We start from the raw sequence: 24,228 nt of genomic DNA, 5'->3' as shown, positions 1-24,228 counted from the left end.
GCCGGCGGTTCGGTTCGGTTCCGGATCCACTCTCTATCGGTTTTTATTTTTTTATTTTTTGGACAAATAAACATGTCTGTTCGTGAGGTTCGGTTCGCCCGAATGGAAAACCGAAGCCCTTCGCGACTGTTCACAAACCGAACCGGTTCAAGTGAACCTTCGCTACTGTTCACGAAAATTCGCAACTCTTAATTTTTCGCCACTTGAATAAGACCGAACAGTTTAGTTCGGAATAGACATCACTTCGTGGCATTCATTTTTTCCCGACGCACTCTACGCATATTCACTTCATCATTGTCATTTGGTGCGATTGTTCTGCAAAATTGCGTTCGTTGGAGTCCTCCGAATACGTACCGCTTCGGACGAACGAGATCCGTTCTATCCTGGGAGACGATTGTCCAATATCCTCGGGTACTGATTGAGGGGCCAAATTCGTCTTAAGGACACGACGTTAATTCGTTGGGCTCGGATCAACATTCTGTTTATTTGGTTGTACTGCTTTCAGGTTAGTTTTCCTAACGTTTGATTTTAATCTCTGATATACGAACTTAACCGAACAACAGGAAGTATATTTATTAAGGACAGCAACCACAAGTTGTGACCGGTTGAGGAAAATTACCCTTTGCACGATTGTTATTATAAAAGGAAGTTATTACTAATAATGGAAAAATGAAAAATAATCAACTACCAATTGTGACTAATTGAAGAAAATAATAATATCACTGGATAATTACTAGTGACAACATCCTTAATTGAAACGGTGTATATGAATATCATATTTTAACAAAATTTAATGAACAATAAGTGCAATCGGATTATAACGAGTTCAGTCAATTTACCATAGCTTTAGGTCAATTACCAAGTAATAAACCACTCGTGATGGTTTGAAGGTAATTACTACGTCATTAGGAAATTACTAAGTGTAAGCATTCTCATGATGCAAAAAGAATAATTCACCTTCAAGGCGGTAAAATGTCTGAAGACTGTAATCTACCTCGTAGAAAATAATTCAAAGTAGTAATTTACCCAATTTTTAAAGTAGTAAGTTCCCTTGTAATTACCAAATTGAGTGAGTGCTAATCCTTGATGATCTTCATTATACTTATTCCCAGTAAATTGCTAACAAAGCCATATCGGAGAAACATTCTATTGTATAAAAAATGCAAAATGATTTTCGTAGGTTATATTTTTAATTCGTAAAATTAGTTTCAACGTCTTTAATTTACCTCTATGTTTGTAAATATCTATCTTGCAGCTCATAAATTGTCTTTTGAATCCGTAAATTGTCTGCGACCAAAGTAAACTACAAGTAACTGGCTATAGTACGTCAATTTTGCACCCGGGATGGAGTTTCCCTTCTTCTTTTTTTTCATTAGGGGACCGTAGAATCGCCCCCGATAAGTTAGAAACGAGCGGCAGCCCGAAGCAGATTATCTTAGAATGTAGAATCGCCAAAGCACATAATTTGTGTATATGAGGGCAATTTAGGGCAAGGACTGTCAAATAAATCAAAATTCGATATCACACAATAGAAAAATTAAAGAAGAGACTGTGGGTCATTTCTTGATGATAATGTCGATGCCAAGTTTCATGAGGTCTACAGAGCCGCGAGCGACATCTGTCCAAGCGTTTCAATGCAGAAACATCCGAGACGTCTTCATCTAATTTGTAAAGGAAGGGGAATATGTTTTACATGTTTCACGTAATCACGTCACTGATCAAATCAATCAGAAATTTATGGCCCTTCAATCTTTAAAATTTCAACGTAACAAAACGAAGATCAAACTCTCTTTTGGCATTACTTTGGAGGCATGGCAAGGCTAATGCCTCCGCATCGAGCTTAAACCATGGCTCCATTTGTAACCATCTTCCTAACACAACCATAAGGTAGAATAGCTTCTCCGAAACTGCCTTAGGTTACCGTTCATTCCGATTGAGCGAGCGTTGGTGCAGAAATTATCTCAGTCACGCATCCATGAAATTCATGTCCTATCCAAGTAATGTACATGTCTGTGCGAATGAAGTGATTCGACAACCTTTTGCATGAGTAGAGCGTGGCTGCTTTACACATGATCAAAGGATGTCAAGGTTCGATAGAGACTATAACAGTACCTTCTGAAGTTGCCAAAGTGGCTTACGTAACCTATGTTATGTCTTATTGTTTCGCCGGATATGTTCCCACGACAAAATATAATTCATCGAAAGTCATTCTTCGATTTTTAAATAGAGGAGACCGGGTTCTGTGACTAATTCCAGACAGTAGCTATCCAAGCGTGAGCAAAGAGCCTGTTTGTTTTAATCAGCAACACAAGTTTCGTACCGTAACGAAATTTGACTAATATTTATAAATAATTTAGACAAATCGATCCAGTTACTAACTGGCGGCGTCGGAACTCCGTCAATGCAACATTACAAGGCTACTGAGCTTAAAATGTAATAACTACATCTATGGAAATTAAAGTGCAGTACTGGAAAGTAAAGATAATTAAAAGACAGCATTTTGATATGTATTCGCGGGGAGCTTTCTTCTGGCTGTCGGGTATTATTTATAATGCGAGTCTGATAACCACATTCTGTTACTATATTCAATAGCCACCATTGATCTCATATTCGCTATTCATCTGGTAACATCTGTCCATTAACTGCCATCGATCTTATCTTTTCATCCTGACACCTGTTCTTTCTTGTGCAATAACCGTCATCAATCTGTTTCCGTCTTGACACATGTTCTTCCCAAGACGATAACCGTCATCAATCTCTTTCCGTCTTGACACCTGTCCTTTCTCGTGCTATAACCGTCATCGATCTCTTTCCATCTCGACACCTGTTCTTCCCGAAGCGATAACCGTCATCGATCTCTTCCCATCTTGACACCTATCCTTTCCATGAGATAACCGTCATCGATCCTTTTTCTATATTGACACTTGTCCCTTCCATGAGATAACTGTGACATTCTGAAATTCAACCATTTTCGGGATATATGAAAAGATTATTTTATCGATGCACTGTTAGTTAAATCTCGCTCTGAATTGGTTACTCATAAGAGAACTAACCATTAAGGATAGGCTATTGATGAATTAAGTGCGCACGACCTAAGAACTCGACCATGGATTGACAACTTGACCATAAGGATTGACGAGGGACAAATTTGAGTCATTATAGACCGATCAAGGGATGATTATGGAATGATTCGCCAATGGTATACAATCGGATTACGGATGATTCTGTTTGACCGTTGCATGGATTGCGAACGACCCGAAACCAATTCCGAACGATCGTGTACTTCGGAACTAGTAAGTGACCCGCGCAATTACATGAAAACCAAGGTCACCCATGACTTGAGTAAACTTAAACGTGGCTTGATATTAAATCAACCACAGGTCGAATACGCATAACTCCTAAAAGCCGTCCGTTAATTTGAGATGCACTAAAGTTGCAATTGATCGATTTTGACAATGAATCGGAGTCCAAATTTGTGTATTGAACTTTCAAGGATTCCACTACTAAACCATTGGACGTCGCCTCATTAAACCCACATATTTATCGATTCGCTCGGAATTCTTGGAATAAGTGAAATTCGGATTTGAATTGAAAAAGACCTTTTTTACCCCCCAAGTTATTTTGGATTCCTTTGATTTGTTGAAGGGTAAAATAGTCATTTACTCCCTCCATTATGTGGCCGGCTAGATTGGATAGATTTGCCCCTATTATCTTTTCTTATTTATAATTTTCCCCTAGATATTTTTGTGGCTTGTTTTGGAAGATTGAATGTTGGCCCTTGAATCTTGACTTGTTGAGCAAGATGACATCGTAGCCCTTATTTTGGATGAACTTAATGCCCACTTTCTCTCTCTTCCTCACTCTCTCTCACTTTGACTCTCTTTGGATAACACACACTCTCTCTCTCTTTCTCTCCCCCTCTTGTTCGGCCAACCATCACCGCCACCGCCGTGACCAGCACTGCCACCATCACGTTGCCGTCTCTGTGACATTCCGAATTTCGGCCCATTTTTGGGATTTATAAAACGTGTAATTCGTCAGTGTGCTTATAGTAAAATCTCGCCTGGGAACTGATCACTCTCAGTTATTGTTTTTAAAATTGAGATTTCGCTAGAATCGCGCTCGATCGAATTTGGCCGTTATTTAGAGCCCAAACTTTGGTGTCGAATTTCTCGGAGTTTCGGGACGAATTTAATTGGATGGTGTTGATATTAATGTGGCCAGCCTCGAGATTGCCCGGGATATGTGAAAAGTGGATTTTTGACCGGGTGCGAATTTGGACTAGTAGACCTCCCTCTAGATTTATTTGTTTAGTGTCTATTTAGTCTTTTCTTTTAATTTGAAATCTGGAATTTTCGTGGCCTTAGAATCTTGGCTTGTTCACCAAGATCAAATATGAGCCCTAGGATGAGTCAAAAGGAGGTTTGACTCTCTCTCTCTCTCTCTCTCTCTCTCTCTCTCTCTCTCTCTCTCTCTCTCTCTCTCTCGCGATCGTCCCCTCCCCTGTCAGACCCATCCCACTCTCCTTCTCTCTCTTCCTTTTTCCTCTTCTTCTTCCTCTCTTCTTCTTCTTCTTCTCTGGTCATCCGCCCGACTGGTTCTGCTTCTGCCTTGGCTCGCCCGACCAGTTGCCGCCGACCACCCCTCCCCGTCCGCCTCGCGCCGCCGTCGCCCGACTGAGCCGCGCCGCCGCTCGTCGCCCGCGACCGCCTGTCGCCGGCCCTGTCCACGCTGCACGGGAGCAGCAGCTTACCGCTGCATCCACCGCGGCCCGGCGTTGCCCAGCCGTCCGCCGGCCTGTCCTCCAATCGCCCGACCACCCACGACGCCGCCGTGTCGCCTCAGACCACCGCCCGACCTCCCCTTTCCCCCTGTTTTCTCTCCCCGACGCCTTCCTCTGTTTCGGGCTCCCAACTTCACCGCCACCGCGTGCCGCCGTTCCGGCCGCCGCCGCTCCGCCTCTGCCACCCAGCCGCTCCCCTCAGCCACCTCCGCCGCCCTGCTGCTCCCCTTTGCCGCCACCACCTTCCTTCCCCTGTTTTTTCTTCCTCCCCGACGCTTCTCCTGTTTCGAACTCTTTCCGGCACCGCCTCGCCCAGCCGCCGCGCGCCGCCGTTCCGGCCGCCGCCGCTGCTCCGTTCGCCACCACCCAATCCCCGGCGACCTTGCCCAGCCACTTGCAGCCGCCGTGCTCGCCGGGACAGCCCAACCGCCGCCGTCGTCGCCGTTGCCCGGGCCGTGGCCAAGTTGCCTCGGGGCGTGCTCGTCGCCGTGCCCGTGCCCGTGCCCGTGCCCAGCCGTGACCGAGAATTTTGCCCGTGGCCAATCCCCGCGCGCCCTCGGCTGCGCCGAGACACCACCGTTCCGACCGGGCCATTCTGGGCCATAGCCGATTTTTCCCAGGCCAAAAACCTAGTAAGTGACCTCCTAATCCTTATTTAGGACTATGGGTATTTTTAGACTTGTATAGGACGTGATTAGTACCGGTTTAGAGGCTAAACGTGGATTAGGGTCAATATTCGTATGTGCGTATTTGTTAGATTAAATTGTGATAATTGTGGGGCTTAATTAGTGGCTAATTATGGTGGGTTAAATATCCGTATTGTCGTGGCGTGTGTGGGGAAAATTGACGTGTGATTGTGGCCGGCTTGAATGTCGGAATCGTGAGCTTGTGATTTGGAATTGGGATGATTGTGGGTGCATATTTGTGGCTATTGTTGGTGAGTCAATGATTGGCTTATCGTGGCGTTTGGGAGTGGAATTGATAGCTGAATGTGATCGACTTGAAGGTCAGGTTGGTGGAATATTGTGGTGAGCATGCCTTGAGTTTGATTGGTACGACTTGTGAGAATTGCGAATTGTGTTATGGTGCATGTGCATGAGAAAAGCCCGGATTGATCGGATGGCTGCCAACCTGAGGCGTGGTTACACGGGTGTGACGAGAAAGGCATGACCAGACCCGAGGCGTAGGTTACGCGGGTCATTGCAAGGGGAAAAATGTCCTGAGGCGTGGTTACGCGGGACCGAGCCCGGCTTGATCTGAGGGCTGAGCCTGAGGCGCAGTGGCGCAGGCTGTGAGATTGGGCTTGAGGCGCAGTGGCGCGGGTAGTGTGAAAGGACCTGGGAGGTTGTGAAAAGTTGTTCGGCCACGCATGCGAGTTGAGTGTGATTGAATTGATTGAACTGATTGGACTGGCTGATTGAATGTGTGATTGAATTGGTTGGATTGATTGAGTGTTAGTGTGGTTGGTGCTTGAGTGATTGTGATATGTTATTAGGCTATTAATATTGCATTATCACGTTTAACTAACGTGCAGAACATGCGTTTGATGGCGAGGTAAGTACAATGACGTGAATTCTCTGTGTTGAGGGTTAGATTGCTTGTACGACTTGTCTGGGTACGCATTGGCCTACGTAAGGTTTAGGGTGTTGCTTATTGAAACTCGTTCTCACGGTTATTTTATAACCACTTTCAGATCCGCGACCGTGATCAATCCGGAGATGCCGCCAGAGTACTACAGGGATTGAAGGATATATCAAGTTTACCCTGTCTTTTGAGTATCTTTTTGTAGAGGAAATAAGCTTGTCAACCACCGCCCCCTTTTGAAAATTGTGGTTTGAAATTGGTAGCCCGGGTTATCATTCTATAATAGTGACTAATTTATGATGTTATGCAATTATTGTTTCGTTTTATCCTTTCGTCATCGTATTAGTTGTCTGGGTTGTTTTATTTCGCTTCCGCTTGCGTAGTTCATTTGGGTCGGTGACGCGTCCTGGGACGTCGCATTCAATTCGACCATGGACGGGATGTCTCGGGCTCGGTGGGGTCCGGGGCGTGACAGTCCCCGCCGTGACCAGCACCGCCACCATCATGCTGCCATCTTCGCCGCTCCCAAGCCGCCGTGCGTCGCTGCCGTCCGCCGTTGCACACTTCGCCGCCCTTGCCGTGGCTGCCATTAGCTTAATTTCTTTGGTTTTAAGTGTAAGTTGCTCTCTAACCCTTGATTAGGGCATTAGGTTGTAATGGACTTAGTTTAGGAGCTGATCAGGGTGTTGATAGGAGGATTAGTTGATGGCTGATCTTGGTTTGTTTGATATTTTATTATGTTTGGTTGAAACCCGGATTCGTTACTACTGTACCTCTTCAGTTTACTATTTTTGTAGAGACCTTTGTGGGCCGATTATGAAGTGGTGTTCCTCACAAAAGTTGTTTCTCACATCTTGACATTTAACATATTTTAAATCTGGAATTTTTAGAGGTCATTTGGGTCACACGAAAGCCCATCTTCAAACCATGTTCAAACTACCCAGAAATGCTATTTCTCGGACCTTCTTATTTTTTCGAATTTTTATAAATTTTTGTAGATCTATTTTCAACAAACTTCCTTCACAAAAGTTGTTAAGGACTTGTCTTTCTATGACATATAAAAATTTTAAAACTTTTTAAGGTGATTTGGGTATTGAATGAGATGTATTTTGGGGATCGAGTAGTCTGTTCGAACGAGCTGATTTCGGTCTGACTTTGAGTGACAATAAGACATGATTTTAGATTGAACTGGGTTTTGTGTTCTTAATAAGAAATGTTTACCAAGGTGTTTTCTATAAAATATCCAAAATTTAGAATTTTTGGAGCTCATTTACTATTTATTTTGAAAGGATTTCAGTTACTGTGCAATCTGCCCAGGTTTACCCCCAATTTCATTTATGCCCGACTTTCTTTCACGTGTGATTATTGCATTGCATTTTTTTACATGTGAAAGTCATAACATTTTGTCGAATGAGCACGGATCATGTTTGCATTGGCTAGTTGATAAAGATAAGAAATGGGACTTGAGTGAATGCCGTGTGTGCATGATCACCTAAAGTTCCTTTGTACCCGGTTTTACTAGAAGACCGCCAACCCTAGGGGTTGTACCATGGCCATTAAGGTCCTGCCCAATCTTAGTGATTGGATGCCGTCGCGGGGGCAAGGTGAGATGAAGTCGTTCGCAAATCGGATTGAGGACAAACCCATTTATGTGATTCCGTCATTGAGGTTGGTGAGACGATGCCGTCGCCAGGGTGGTGCAGGACGATGCCTGGCAATGCCAGAAGACCGCCATCCATGGGATGTATCGTGACCCGAGGGGTCGTTAATAATTTGGACTATCATGAGTGCGATTTGCATCGATGAATGATATGTGCCTGGGGTTGATGATTGAGCATGTCTGGATTATTAAGTTGTTGATGTGCATGTTTGTGCCATGATATGTGTTGTCATGATTCCGTTATGTGTTCATGGGAGTGATTGCATGTTTAGGGCATTCCGGAGGCAACGTATTCTCCTAAATGAGGTTAAGGAGTGTACTTGCTGAGTTTATCTCACCCCTCATTGTTAAATATTTTCAGGCTTGGAGTGACAAATAGTCGTCACATGCGGTTCGAAGACCAGGGGTGTGTTGGGCATTGGATGCATCATCCTTTTTGGATGGCCTCTTGTAGAGGAGTTTAAGTTAACGCAATCCCTTTTGTATGCATGGTCTTATTAGGAAGTCGCCTTTGGGTGGGCTTGTAAATTGTATCTTCCTAGGGTTAACAAGTGTTTATACAAATGGCTTCATTGGTTTTCATCTCAAAGTGTTTTCCTTGCTATTTAATTTTGTTGTTCATGGTTGGGGTTTTATATATACGCTTCCGCATGCGTTCGTTTGATCAATGTTAGTTATTTGGATTGGCGACGCTTCCTGGGACGTTGCCATTACACGACCATTGGTAGGATGTTAGCGCGCTCAAGCGTCGGGTTGTGACAACAACCGTCATCAATCCTTTTCCAGTCTCGACATTTGTCCCTTTCATGAGATAACCGTCATCAATTGTTTTCCTATCTTGACACCTGTCCCTTCCATGAGATATCGGTTATTAACTATGCATATCACGCGCTTCTTTTCTCGTCGACGGCTTTGATGACCTAGTCTTCCAATAACAATTTTCGTCAATTACCTTCAATGCAGAAACCATAAATAAAACCGAGTGCTTCTTTTCTCGTCGACGGCTTTGATGACCTAGTTTTCTCCTGATAATTTTCATCGACGACCTCCGGTACGGAAACTCGGGTGGCACTCATCTTTTTCACGTCTCCAATCTTTTCAATTTCAAATTATTAATTTTCCCGTTAGGATATCCAAATGGTTGCCAGTTGTCTCCTTCTGCAATCAAACTTTTTATGGGATACATCATCCTTTGACGACATTTGCGTTTTTGTCCCTGTTATTTTGAACACTTTTAAGTTTATTTTTACTGTCAACAACTTGATAAATTATTGGTGTCAACACTCATCTGTTTACATTGCGGAAACTTTGATTTTTTTTTAAGCCACAATAAATCTCCAAGAATCATCACCTTACGTAACATCCAAGGACATTCGGACGAGCTGAGCCACAGGTTTGCTAATAAGAAATATCTACCAATCCCCCTTTCAGTCTTCATCGAGCATACTGTGGAGGTGGGAGTATACCGGAGGAGTGAGCATCCCGAAACTCTCGGGAAAAGTGCCAAAAAAGTCCTAAACCTTTTGCATTAGTGCCAATTTAGTCCTAAATCTTTTTTGGTGCCAATTCAGTCCTAAACCTTTTGCATTGGTGCCAATTTAGTCTTAAACATTTTTTTGGTGCAAATTAAGTCCTAAACCTTTTAAATTGGTGCCAATTCAGTCCTAAACCTTTTGTTTTTGTGCCAATTTAGTCCTTCCGGTCAATTTTGAGCGGAATTTGCCGACGTGGACGCCTGCTAGCCGGCGGCCGGTCACCGGAGCCGACGTGGCGCTGACGTTGACAACTTTAATAATATTTTAATATTTTTTTGAATTTTTATTTTTTTTCCTTTTTTTTCTTTTTTTTTCCACTTTTTTTTTGTCCCCCCCCTCCTTCCTCTGGCCGGTCGCCGGTCCGGCGACCGGCCAGAGGCCAGAGGCCGGCGAGCTCGACCTCGCCAGCCACTGGCGACGGCGGTGGCCTCGCCCGGCGAGGGCGAGCCTCGCCATGGTCGGGCGAGGCTCAAGCGCTCACCGGAGGCCTACGGCGAGGGCGAGCCTCGCCATGGTCGGGCGAGGCCCGACCTCGCCGGATCTGGAGAGGTCGAGCCTCGCCCGACCAAGGCGAGGCTCGAGCCCTCGCCGGAGGCCGCGGCGAGGGCGAGCCTCGCCATGGTCGGGCGAGAGTGAGCCTCGCCCGACCAAGGTGAAGCTCGCCCTCGCCGCAGCCGCGACGAGGTTGCTGGGCGAGGCTCGACCTCGCGGATCCGGCGAGGTCGGGCCTCGCCCGACCATGGCGAGGCTCGCCCTCGCCGCGGCCTCCGACGAGGGCTCGAGCCTCGCCATGGTCGGGCGAGGCCCGACCTCGCCGGATCTGGTGAGGTCGAGCCTCGCCCGACCATGGCGAGGCTCGCCCTCGCCGGGCGAGGCCGCCGCCCTCGCCAGTGGCCGGCGAGGTCGAGCTCGCCAGCCTCTGGCCTCTGGCCGGTCGCCGGACCGGTGACCGGCCAGAGGAAGGAGGGGGGGCCGAAAAAAAAGTGGAAAAAAAAATAAAAAAAGGAAAAAAAATATAAATTCAAAAAAATATTATTAAAGTTGTCCATGTCAGCGCCACGTCGGCGCCGATGACCGGCCGCCGGCCGGCAGGCGTCCACGTCGGCAAATTCCAGTCAAAATTGACCGGAAGGACTAAATTGGCACAAAAACAAAAGGTTTAGGACTGAATTGGCACCAATTTAAAAGGTTTAGGACTTAATTGGCACCAAAAAAAGGTTTAGGACTAAATTGGCACCAATGCAAAAGGTTTAGGACTGAATTGGCACCAAAAAAAGGTTTAGGACTAAATTGGCACTAATGCAAAAGGTTTAGGACTTTTTTGGCACTTTTCCCCGAAACTCTCTTTGGACAGCCAAACATGGAGTCCGAGCTCTACGAAGCCGCCGTGAGAGGAGACGTTCCTTCTTTGCTTGAGTTGCTCGGAAAAGATAAGCTGCTTCTCTACCGAATCATGATCAGGAATCACACCGAGACTCCTCTGCACATCGCAGCCATGCTCGGACACTTGGATTTCGTGGAAGAGGTCCTAGCTCGGAAGGCCGAGCTGGCAAGAGAGCAAGATTCTCAGAGTTCGACGCCTCTTCATCTCGCTGCAGCAAAAGCGTACCTTAACATAGTTGCAAGCTTGTTAAGAGTTGGCCCTGAAATATGTTTTGTCCGTGACGAATATGAAATCTTCATATCGCGGCCATGAAAGGGCATGTGGATGTGTTGGAACACTTGGTTCGAGCGAGACCTGATGCAGCCCATAGTGTTATCGAACATGGCCAAACCATCCTGCATTTATGCGTGAAGCACAACAGACTGAAAGCTTTGAAGCTTTTGATAGATACCTTGGGCGATGATCAGTTTATCAACTTGAGGGATGAAGATGGCAACACGATTTTGCATTTGGCTGCTGCAGATAGACAAACAAACAAACTAAGGTATGTTCATACAACCAAGCCTCTCTACTAGTCACATTGAGTGAGCTTATCCACCAAGAAGGTGGTTCTCGGAAATGTGAACGTTTAGAAATATTTGGAAGTTAAAAGATATCCATTTAAAAATCATTACAGGTTATGATATTTGGAAAAGAAGTCATCGGTCCAGATAATTAACATCTTCTTTACACTACACGCTATTTTCATACTGATTTTATCTAGATTAGAAGGAACATAAAATCAGAGATGGCAAAAGAGGTTTCACAAGGGATGAGTTTCCCCTTTGAAGGCATCAAATAATAGTCACAAACACTACAGGACTGAAAAACACCAGTAGCAAATTTAATCTGAAAAATTATATAACATAGGAATGTCTAGTTCAAACTTGAACCCAATTGGTACATTCTAGTGTTACTCCTCTGCAGACTATACTCTTCTTGACTAATAAAGCAGTTAACTTGAATATTACAAACTCCAAAGGTTTCACAGCACTCAGCTTATTAACACAAGGCAAAAGTGCAGAAAAGAGCCTCAGAGATTGCGGACTCTGTTCCTCAGACTGTAGAGAATCATGACCCATCCAAATGAACTGCGAATAACATGGTCCCCGCTATCCATCCACCTCTGGGAGAAGAAAACAAAAGGGAAAGAAAGAGAAAGTGGCAAAACAGTATGCATAAGACGCTAATGGTGGTGGCGATATTGCTAGCTACCATAGCATTCCAAGCAGGTATTACCCCACCTGGCGGCAATTGGCAAGATAACTTCAAGGGCGATGCAAATTACACGGCACATAATGCAGGCGACTCCATAATGGCTCATAGGTACCCGGATGAGTACAAGGTTTTCATAGCATGTAACACAATAAGCTTCATTGCATCACTTAGCATCATTATGCTTCTCATTAGTGGTCTTCCTTTAAAGCGGGGTCGGATCTTCACGGGGATTAAAATGCTGACTATGTGGGTTGAGATAACCTTCACAGCGGCGACTTATGCCATCTCCATATTAGCATTCACACTGGACAATAATTGGAATTCTGCGTATAAAACAGTTGGGTTTGTAGTGTTGGTATGGGCTGTCTTGATGGCTCTTCTTTTCCTGTGCCATGTTGTACGCTTAATCCTAAAATTGTTGCGCAAGGTCTTGAAATTTGTCCTTAAACCCTTCAGAAAACGGAAGCCGCAGGATCACATACCTTAGTGCCTGCATTTCACCTCAAGTGTGTTTGTCCCAGAAGAAGTGCACTAAGCCATAAAGCCATGCAAGAGTAGATGCTATACACTATAGTATGTGTTATTCAATGTGTCAATTAGATAAATTATAGACTATATATTTGAGAATGCATGTGTGTGTTTAGTGAAAATTATAGATGTTTTAAGCGTGTTGAATGAAATTTACATGGACTATGGATGGATGTTTTATTTCTTGACAAGTATGAAACACATCAATGGTAATAATTTAAGGGATAGAACTGATGTAGCTAGTAAGAATCACCTAGAGGTGGGTGAATAGGTGATCTAAAACTTTTTGATTAATTTTTAAAGTAGAAGCAAATGATCAATATTGAAGCCTGAAAAACAACCAGATTCTGATCAAACTTTGTAACAAATGTGCTAGTGTGCAGTGTATATAAAATAGGAGTTTAGGGATAGAAAAATTGCACACAGAAGATTATAGTGGTTCGGCTTATATTAAGCCTACGTCCACTCTCCCATGCTGACAGCCTACTGGCTAGATTCCATTATATGATCAAAAAGATTACAAATTCTGAGTGATATCACTTCTGTGAATGATAGAACTCTCTATCTCACACAATCACTCTTACAAAATATCTCTCAAGATCTCAGTGTTTGGCTTGGGAAAGACAAGTAATAGAATCGGAGTATGCTCAGACTTTGGTCTTGATTCTTGACTTCGTTCTGTACCTTTTGTTCCTCGTTAATCTTCTTTTATACTCCTCCACTTCCAAACTAGCAGTTGGATAGTCTTCAGAGGATCATCTTCCAATCTTCAACTTAGACAGATTTATATAAAATTGATTGAGCAGCTGTGGTTGACAAAATCTGAATCCCGCTGAATCTAGTCGCCCATACAACTAGAATCTTGGTTTTCATAAGTAGAGCTTTATCCGTTGTGAGATATATACTTACCTTAATGTTTGATTGTCAATCAATTAAAGTATTTTAAGATTGAGTTAGTCAAAACTTTCGTTCTGTGAAATTCACGCCAGATCACTAACCATTATGTTCGTTCTGAATAGTTTCAATGTCTGGATAATTTCTGGTTTTTGCTTCACATCCAAAACTTAAGTCAACGTGGGTCTTCAGTAAGGTCTGAACCTTTTAGAAGTAGAGTCTGAAGTACTCTATGAAGTTTGAATGACTTTGTCAGTAAAGTCTAAAGTTCTCGTTCTAAATCTCGTAAAGTTTGAAGTCTGAAGTCTTCCTTCTAGGTCTCGTAAAGTCTGAGTGTCCAGAAAGTTTAGTTTTCTCGAAATATTGGAATTGACATTTCCAGAATATGTCTGCCTCGATCAAAATACTTCAGAGTATGTATCAGACTTACAGAATTTACATGGATAGTTTTGTCAACTTCAAAATCTATTAGGAGGTTTCCTTATTAACAGAAACTATGCATGATAGTTGGAGATTTCCAAGAAACTATGTTGGACCAATGTATGTCGCGTTTGATTAGATGGCGGCAACGAGAACTGATCGTATGATAAATCGAGGGTTTTGATACAGATTACAGAGGACAAATTGAAAATAAGTAGCATTGGTAAGGACCAAAATTGAATTCGAAAACTACTGCGGCATGCCCTCTTATTTTGTGAGTAGTGCTAAGGATATAATGACTAAATCGACAAAATGACAATGAGACGCACTTTTGAACCTCACGTAATCTACACGAATCGTGCCGAGGCCAACATCCTTGGTCTTCTTGGGATGACTGAGCCACATTCCTATAGATAAGAAAAACTGACCTTGCTCTACATAAAATTTGTCCAGGATAAAGACATTAGAAGTATTATAACTTTTATACAGCATTCACCTTAGTATGAGAACTTTTCAAATGATCACTTGAGTGCCGCATCGGTGAAAAAAATGATCATTTAAGTGCCTCTGGCAACAAATTTTTGTGATTCATCCTAGTAACCTTTTTTTAATGAAAATTCAATTCCACGTTGCTTATTTAACAAAAAAAAGTTTCCAACTAGACAAAGGACAAGAAGACCTGGACCTTCTTGACAAAAACGACGCGGCTTCATCTGAGAAAATGTTGTTGTACCGCTCCATTATTGCTTCCTTGGCGTTGGACATTAACATGTTGCTGTAACTGCTCTTAAAAAGACAAAGCAAGAGCACGTAATGCGTCTAGAATATCAAGAACGAAATATATGAATAATGTTGACTTGTATTGGAAAAGAATTTAGTTGCAGCCATTACTTGCATCAAATTTTTGACAGTTTCATCCATTCTTGAGCAGAGCAAGAAAGAACAAAAGAAAAAAACTCAGAGGAAGAATCGAAACTTTCTCAAGACTTTAAGGAGAAGTACCAAAAAAGTCATAAACTTATTGCAATTATGCCAATTCAGTCATAAACCTTTCAATTGTACAAATTTAGTCCTCAGCCTCTTCATATTTTGCCAATTAAATCCATCCGGCCAATTTTGGCTAGAAATGCTGACGTGGATGCTGGCCATCTTACGTAACCTGACCGGTGCTAACATGAACATTTTTTAATAGTATTTTGAATTTTCAATTCATTTTGTTCTTTTCTTTTTCTTTTTTTTTTATTTTTCTTTTTTCTCTTTCTTTATTTTCTTTCATTTTAGCCGGCTAGGGTCGCGGCTGGCGCAAGGTGGCCCTCGCCTAGGGCCATTGCAGCCCCGCCGGCCGCAAGCAAGGGCGTGAAACTCTCTCAAGTATACCGCGGAGGTGTGAATATACAGGAGGAGTGAGTACCCCGAAACTCTCTTTAGACAGCCAAACATGGAGTCCGAACTCTACGAAGCTGCCGTCAGAGGAGACGTGCCTTCTTTGCTGGGTTTGCTCGGAAAAGATAAGCTGCTTCTCACCCGAATCATGACTGGGAATCGCACCGAGACTCCTCTGCACATCGCAGCCATGCTCAGACACTTGGATTTCGTGGAAGAGGTCCTAGCTCGGAAGGCCGAGCTGGCAAGAGAGCAAGATCCTTCGACGCCTCTTCATCTCGCGGCAGCAAAAGTGTAACTTAACATAGTAGCAAGATTGTTAAGAGTCAGCCCTAAAATATGTTTCGTCCGTGACAAATACAAAAGGAACCCTCTTCATTTCGCGGCCATGAAGGGGCATGTGGATGTGTTGGAACGCTTGGTTCGAGCGAGACCTGATGCAGCCGGTAGTGTCGTCGAACATGGCCAGACGATCCTGCAATTATGCGGGAAGCACAACAGACTGGAAGCTTTGAAGCTTTTGTTGGATATTTTGGGCGATGATCAGTTCATCAACTCGAGGGACAAAGATGGCAACACGATTTTGCATTTGGCTGCTGTAGATAGACAAACTAAGGTATTTTCATACAACCAAGCCTCTACACTAGTCAAATTAAGTGAGCTTATCAACAAAAAAAGGCTGTCCTAGGAAACATGAATGTTATAAAAATATTCGGAAGCTAACAGAAATCCATTTATAAATCATCATAGGTTGTGATATTTGAAAAAGAAGTTATTGGTCCAAATAATTAACTACAACTTTACACTCCACACTATTTTCACTCTAATTTTATCTAGATTAGAAGAAACATAAAAACAGTGAAGCAGAAGAAATTCAACGAGGGATGAGTTTCCCTTTTGAAAGCATCAAATAATAGTCACAAACACTAGAGGACTTTAAAAAGCTAGAAGCAAAGTTAATCCTGAATAAGTATGTGACATGGGCTTGTCTTGTTCAAACCTGACACCAGTAGGTATATTCTGTTGTGACTCCTCTGTAGACTATAGACTTCCTGATTAATAAAGGAGTAAACCCGAACATTACGAACTCCAGAGATTTCACAGCACTAGGCCTATTAGCACAAGGTCAAAGCGTGGAAAGAGCCTAAGAGATTATGGATTTTGTTCCTCAAACTTCAGAGAATCACGATCCATCCAGACGAACAGTCCATGTGAATAACACGATCACCACCTTCCATCCACTTATAGGAAAAGAGAGCAAGAGGAAAAGGAAGAGAAAGTGGCAAAAGGGTATGCATGAGGCGCTAATGGTGGTGGCGATATTGGCAGCTACCATAGCTTACGAAGCGGGTATGAACCTGCCTGACGAATCTGCAAAGGCAGATGAGGATTTTGATGAGGATTACAAGTTGTTCATAGCATGTAACATGATAAGCTTCATCGCATCGCTTAGCACCATTATGCTTCTCATAAGTGGTATTTTTTTAGAGCGGCGTCAGATCACCACGTGGATTGCAATACTATGTGGGTCGCGGTAACCTTCACAGCATTGAGTTATTCGGTCATCATAGTATTCTCCTCACCAGAGAAGGACAAATCGTATGCCACAGATACAGTAGTTGTAAATGCGGTGCGGATATGGGGGTATTGATGTCTCTTGTTTTTCTGTGCCACATAATTCGCTTAATCCTGAAATTGGTACGCAAAGTCCTGAGATTTGTATTCGAAGTCCTGAAATTCGTCTGCAAGGCCTTCAAAAAACGGAAGAGGGACGATCTTATAGTTTAACGGCTGCATATAGCTACAGGTGTGCTTGTCTCAGGAGAAGTGCACTGAGCCATGAGGCCATGCAAGAGTAGATGCTATATAGTATGTGCTATTCAGTGTGCCTATTCGCCACTTAGGTACGATACATTTGAGAATGCATGCATGTGTGTGTGTGCTGGTCTAAAATAGTAAGTGTCTTAGGCGTGTTGAATCTTTGTTAATTAAAAAATGGAGTTTACATGGATGATGGATGGAGTATCAACAGTAGGTAATATTATATTAATACATGGAATTCTCTTCTCTTTCTTCTTTCTTTATATGTTGTACTTAAGGTAAGGAATGAGTTGCGGTTGTAGTCAGATTACAGACGGTTACAAGTAGGAAGAGCACATGCTAAGGTGGTGGTATGATTTGTTTTTCCCTTAATTAGGTCAGGTATGACAGGGGGACTTTCCAGTTGGGGAAGAAAAAAGAAAGAATGCCAGTTGTAATAATGCCAATTAAAAATGGAAAAATACTAACCATAATGAACTACCAATTACAACTAATTGAAGAAAATTAGATCATCAATGGATAATTACTGGTAACAACATCCCCAACTTACAAAGGGTAAAGGAATGTCGTTATTTTTAATAAAACTGTACAAACAGTAAGTGCAATAATATTATGAGTTGTTTAGCCAATTTACCATAGCTTTAGGTCAATAAGCAAGTACTATATCACTTGCGATGGTATGAGGTAATTTATGATGTTATAAGGAAATTACTAAGTGTAAGCACTCTCATGTGATGAAATGAGTGATGTACCTTCAAAGTAGTAACATCTCTTAAGACAATATAGTAAGTAATTCAAAGTAGCAATTTACCCTATAAGATGTAATGCTCCTCTAAGGTACTCATTTCCCTTGTAATTAATAAATTGAGTGAGTGCTAATTGTTGATGATCTTAATTATACTTGATCTTAATAAATTGCTTACAAGGTCTAATTGTAGTGACATCTTTTTTTTTCTTTTTTTTTCTTTTTTTTTTTTTGGTAACCGAGGTGTCCGGGCCAGCTTGCGCGCACCTCGACTATTCCTCGGGAGAGACTAGAACAGCAACCCACCGCCATGACCCCCCACTTAAATCATAAGTGCTTAGCTGGGGAATCGAACTTGGGACCAGTGCGCCTAACCACACAATCCCAAGTACACCCTAACCAACTGAGCTATCCATAGGTGGGTATTGTAGTGACATCTTTATTGTCTCATAACTGCAAAATGATGTTTGTAAGTCATATTTTTGTGTTCGTAAAATTAGCTTCGGAGTTATTAAATTACCTTTACGTTCTTAAGTATTTGCAATGCAAAAGTTATCTTACAGTTCATAAATTATCTTTATGTTGGTAACCAGTCAATTTTGCACGTGGGATGCGGCCCCTTTTTTTCTCATAGGGGACCCTAGACCCTTGATTAATGATATGATCCCGTCATGCTTCCTTTGTTAAGAAGCTTGTATCATACATTTGCCCCCACAAGTAGGAGCTTGTATCATTCTTTTATTTATGAGGCATATGAAACAAATTATAAGTTAACTTTCAACCTCAAATTTTTCTAAAGTATGATTGTTCCATATCGCCTAACTGTGGATTTTACATGCTTTTTATATACATGTTCTCTCTCCACCCATCAGTTTAAACTTTTTGGGTTGAACCTTTTATCATGGTATCAAAGCCAAATTATGCCCTAGTTAATTTCGTTTGTGCTTTATATTACCTTCTTCCTCTATCTCTCGATTTAAGTTTTTGGATTGGACTTTCTAACCGATAAACAAAATCAATGTTTAGAAAGGATTAGTCAATGGTAGTTTTCTTTCTTCTTTTCTTTTTTCTAGCCATAGTTCATAGGCGATTGTCAATCTCAAATTTCGACACGTTTTGTTCCAAGTTCTATTTATTAAACTAAGTAATAATCGAATTGTGGGTACTATATGATTGAAAACTTATTTTAAAAATAATCTTTCGAACTATTTTATATACATTTTAAATCTAAATTTAAATCCTTCCTTACAGCCTTTGATCAAGGAAAGAAACCTTACCTAATGAAGGATTTGCTAAAACGATGGCAAATTTTGAATTTTGAATTTTGTTCGACGTTCGAGTGTGCTCTATCATAGAGAAATAAGATTGATTACTATAGATGAATCAAATGGACTACGTGTCATTAAAAAAGGGGAATGTCGCTATTTAGTAATCTTTATAGTAAATTGCAGAAGATTACCGAAGCACCTCAAAAAACATCATGAACAGTCCACTGTACTCGTCTCCAGACCTTTCTCAAGACATCTCTCATGGCGATCCCCCCTTAAACCTACTCTATAAAACCCCGGTAAACTATAACACCAGCCTCCTCATCCCACAATCACACACGGTCCCTCTTCCTTTCTGGACGAGGAAAAGCAGACAACATATGGATCAGCGGAATCTCGGTTTCGACTTGTGCCTCTTCGCGATCCTCGAAGACATGCTCGACTTCCCCGACAAGCCCGATGTTAAAATTATGTCTCGATTTTGAGTCCAAAAAGGAAAGTTTCCTCGTTCAAGTAGGTTTCCTATTTTGAATAGGTTTGCTAATTAAATGGTTTCCTAGTTAGAAAAGGTTTCCTAATTATTGAAGGTCTCCTGAAAAGAGGTTTCCTAATTTAGATCAAATTCTTGCATATAAATAAGAAGGGACGTTATTTGTGAAGATGATCAAAGAGAAGCTTCTACTAAGGAATTACATCCTGAAGATATCCAACTGTGTTGTAGCCGATTAAATTCTTGTGGTAAGAATTTGTCTTTAATTCCTTCGTGAGATTAAGAGATTATTTCGTGAAAAATTGTGAGTTAAACACTACATGAGTTATTGGGTGTAATTAGGGCTTGAAAAACACTTAGAGTGTTCGAGTGACTCTAGTGTGGTTGTAATCTCCGTTGTATAGCTTGATCTATAGTGGAATTTCGTGCTGCTCTCCCCGTGGACGTAGGTCACTACGACCGAATCACGTAAATCTGATGTCCGATTTATTTTTTTGTTCTGTCTACTTTTACTTTTTGATTGCTTGCTTCCGCAACACCCGAGAAGTCGAGGAACAACCCCTCGCGTGCCTACGTCCGTGATGCAAAGGCCATGTCCACGACTCCCGCTGACATCGTGGAGTATCCAAGTTCCTACGTCTTCGTCGTGGACATGCCCGAGATAAGAGCTAGCAAGATCAAGGTCCAGATAGAGAACGACAACGTGCTCATCGTGAGCGGGGAGAGGAAGAGGTAGAAAGAACAAGGGGCCAATTACCTGAGAATGTAGAGGAGGACCGGGACGTTCATGAGGAAGTTCGCACTGCCAAAGAACGATGATGTGGAGACGGTGACGGCGGCGTGCCAGGACGGGGTGCTCAGGGTCGCCGTCAAGAAGGTGCAGCCGCCGGAGCCGAAGACCAAGACCATTGAAGTGGAGGCTGGTTGATGATGGCCTGTTCTAATTGTGTCCTGTTCTAATTGTGTCTAGGCAAGTTTTGGTGCGCTTGTAGTTCCTTCTGTTATTTTGCATGACTTTGCATGGGGTTCTGATATGCGTAATGAAACTTGTCTCTGGGTAATGAATCTAATAAGGGTTTTCAATATGTATTATATCAATCACAGATTAACATATACTAGATCAATTGAATTTAACATCATAGAATATTGGCAACTAAATCGGAATATAGCAGCCCGATTTACATAAAAAAATCTTCACGACATGATTCGAGAAGAAATTTCTCTAGCAATTGAGATGAAGTGAAGCTCGCATACGCCATCTCAATTAATCATGTGAGTCTCGTGTAAAGATTATATGATAGAAAAATAATATAGACACACATGTTCTGAGTTCGTGCGATAGTAGTTATTCATTGAACCGGTCCAGTTCGACCCGAACACTCATATGCTAAAGCCACGTGGAGGTCGGGGCCACCTAGTACCTCACCACGTATGAAAGAGGCTCACGATTGCTTTTGGAGCGATGCTTTCTCCACATCCCACCTCTTCCAAATTCCACCACGAAGCAATAAATTTTGAGTTCTTTAATTACTAGAATATCTTTATAATAAAGATTATAAGCCTACTCTTTCGTTAAAAAATATTTGTGGATATTGAATTCCCTATTAAGAAACATTGTTAGAGATATTATTAGTAGAATATCATTTGTTATTTCGTTATTCTCTAAAATAACTAATTTTCTTATTAGTTATTTTGTTTTGTATATGTATTGTTTGGATATAAATATCCTTGATTCTAATATAGTAATATGAATTAATTGAGTAAAAATATAGTTTTTATCGATTCTCTATTCTCTCCCTCTATCTTAAATATCCTAGAATATTTACAACTAATACAAAGGTTCGATTAGCAATGTCCACACTTCTGAATTTCGTTTTGACGGAAAAAGTGTCAAAAAAGTCTTAAACATATTGTATTTGTGTCAATTCAGCCCTTTCGTCCAATTTTGGCTAAATATTACTGACATGGACGCCGACCGGCTTACATGGTACAACTAGCACTGATATAGATAACTTTTAATAATTTTTTTTGAATTTTTTTTCTTTTCTTTCTTTTTCTTTTTTTTTCCTTCCCTCCCCTCTTCCTCCGGCCGATTGCCGAGGTTCGGCGACCGGTCACTAGAGAGGTGAAGGTGAGGGTAGCCTCACCCAGCCATGGCAAGGCTTGCCCTCGTCGGTGACGCGAGATCATGGCCTTTGACCTCGCGGCCTCTAGCAAGGGCTCGAGCCTCGCAGCCGAGCGCAAGGCCACCCTTGCGACCATCCGACAAGGTTGACCTCGCCGGCCCTGGCCTCTGGCCGGTCGCTGAACCTCCACAACCAGCCAGAGGGAGAAGAGAGGGAAGGAAAGAAAAAGAAGAAAGAAAATAAAATAATAAAATTCAAAAAATACTAAAATATTATTAAAAGTTATCCATGTCAATGCCAACCGGCTTACGTGGTACGGCGGGTGTCCACATCAGCAATATCCTACCAAAATTAGTCAGAATGACTGAATTAGCACTATATCAAAATGTTTATAACTAAATCGACACTAATCCAACATGTTTAGGACTAATTGTGATTTTTATCTCAATTAGTAGTAAACTTTCTATATCTCCAAAAAAAAAAATATTAACAGTAGTTATTAGATTGTTTTGGAACCAATGTGATCCTTTTTTCTTTTTTTGGCATTTTGAAGGGAAACCAGGAAGTATTGTGAAAATGCTTTTTGGTCTAATCATTGGAGCTTCTCTCTCTCTCTCTCTCTCTCTCTCTCTCTCTCTCTCTCTCTCTCTCTCTCTATTTGTTTTTCCATCCATTAGTTACCTGAACAAAAATCGAATTACCACAGGCATCCTATTTTAGCTTAAACTAAGGTTTGAGATCGATGGTCATTATTTATTATAGTTGGGTTTTCAAATTCAAGGAAGGCAGAAAAAAAATTGGAAAAACAAAAGATATGAATGATGCCATGCAAAGCTCTGTGATGTGTCAGTGACTTGTGCGCTTAATCACCACCTGTCATCATAGCCTGAGAGACCTTGGACAACAGGAAAATCTCCTTGGCATGAGAATTCCAGAGCCTCGTCGAAGCATCTACATCTACAAGGTTACCGTCGCGCCACCGACTTCGTCACCTCCATATAAATCCCACAGACTCCCACGACTTCAACTGCACCAAGAAACACGAGAGACACACTTCAGTTTCAAAGCTTAGCAGCTGAAAAAGCATGGATCTCAGAGACATGGGCTTCGACACCACTGTCCTTGACACCCTCCACGAGCTCCTCGACCTCTCCGACGAGGCCGACGCCAAGTCCCACCACGCCCCGTCCCGCGCCTTCCTGCGCGACAGGAAGGCAATGGCGGCGACTCCCGCCGACGTGAAGGAGTACCCGAATTCGTACGTGTTCGTGCTCGACATGCCAGGGCTGAAGCCGGACCAGATCAGGGTCCAGGTGGAGGACGGGAACGTGCTGGTGGTGAGCGGCGAGAGGAAGAGGGAGAAAGAGAAGGACCAGAACGACGGGGCGGGAGGGGGGCTGCTGAACTACATAAAGATGGAGAGGAGGCTGGGGAAGTTCCTGAAGAAGTTCGTGCTGCCGGAGAACGCGGACACGGAGAAGATAGCGGCGGCGTACCAGGATGGAGTGCTGACGGTGACGGTGGAGAAGAGGCCGCCGCCGGAGCCCAAGAAGCCCAAAACCATCGAGGTCCAGATCGCTTAAAACTGCCCGTGACTTGTGCGTGTACTATGTCCAGGGCCTATAATATGGAGAAAGAATAAGAGGGTCGAAGAAACGAGAAAGAAGTTTCTTCTTTTGTTCTTCTGTCGGGTGTGAGTAGTAGTGTTAAAGTCTGGTTGTGTGGGGGTCTTCCGGAATGAGTTTGTTGCATAAGTCTTGTTACTCAACGGGGGGTTGTCGTATCAATGGACATGAAAAAACCGGTGATATCGCGGTATGCAAGAATCAGACATACCTAGAATGGCCAACGTTCCCATCTGACCTTTTGTCTCCGACCGATCACGGTCGGAATCTTTTCCGTGAATCCGCAGCTCGCTCCGCAGATTTCCTCGGAGTTTTATTGGAACTTCATGTCAGGGTCTGCTCTTCACTGAGAGCCGCGATCGATTTGTCCCGTTTGAGAAACCTCACGGAATTAGAAAACCATATCGACCCCAATGGAGCACTTTCGTGGGTTTGAACGGGTGCACAACCTAAGAAATTCGAGGATCGAAGACGAGGAGGAGCGCATCTTTGTTGAGTTGCTGAATCTGATGAATGCACAGAGAAAGACCGGTGGCACCTTTTGAACGTTACTAAGACAAGTTCTGATAAATTGAACTCCAGTCGCATGCTGAACTTACTTAAGCAAATAGAGCAGCGAGACAAGTTCACTTCGGGACGGTGTGCTAATTGCAGTATTCCGACGATTCGAATATATTTTTCAAGGACTCGTCAAGACCGATCGATTTGCTCAATCAAGTTTTAGA

At 42.7% G+C, this 24,228-nt stretch overlaps 2 protein-coding genes and 3 pseudogenes across 2 annotated transcripts in view; 4 read left to right on the top strand and 1 right to left on the bottom strand.

Annotated features, from left to right (window-relative positions):
- LOC115671110 (protein PLASTID MOVEMENT IMPAIRED 1-RELATED 2) overlaps window positions 1–24,228 on the bottom strand; it is a 49,547-nt gene that overhangs the window by 8,747 nt on the left and 16,572 nt on the right. The gene's annotated exons all lie outside the window — the stretch shown is intronic.
- LOC130140722 (ankyrin repeat-containing protein BDA1-like) lies at window positions 10,909–12,167 on the top strand (annotated as a pseudogene).
- Window positions 15,484–17,216, top strand: LOC115670982 (ankyrin repeat-containing protein BDA1-like; annotated as a pseudogene).
- On the top strand, window positions 19,643–20,680 carry LOC115671111 (17.6 kDa class II heat shock protein-like; annotated as a pseudogene).
- Window positions 22,821–24,146, top strand: LOC115671218 (17.1 kDa class II heat shock protein-like). The gene has a single exon (XM_030592719.2). The coding sequence runs from the start codon at window positions 22,964–22,966 to the stop codon at window positions 23,459–23,461; it is 498 nt and encodes a 165-aa protein (XP_030448579.1). The 5' UTR covers window positions 22,821–22,963; the 3' UTR covers window positions 23,462–24,146.

This window comes from Syzygium oleosum, unplaced genomic scaffold, assembly GCF_021117445.2.
Source record: "Syzygium oleosum isolate NSW1041296 unplaced genomic scaffold, Sole_v2.1 Sole_v2.21, whole genome shotgun sequence".
Taxonomy (NCBI): domain Eukaryota; kingdom Viridiplantae; phylum Streptophyta; class Magnoliopsida; order Myrtales; family Myrtaceae; genus Syzygium; species Syzygium oleosum.
Note: the sequence above shows the minus strand (reverse complement) of the source record. Positions and strands in the feature narration are given on the sequence as shown.

Bases quoted from the DNA above. Each gene is read 5' to 3' on its own strand.
- LOC115671218 (XM_030592719.2), top strand. From the start codon at position 22,964: ATGGATCTCAGAGACATGGGCTTCGACACCACTGTCCTTGACACCCTC.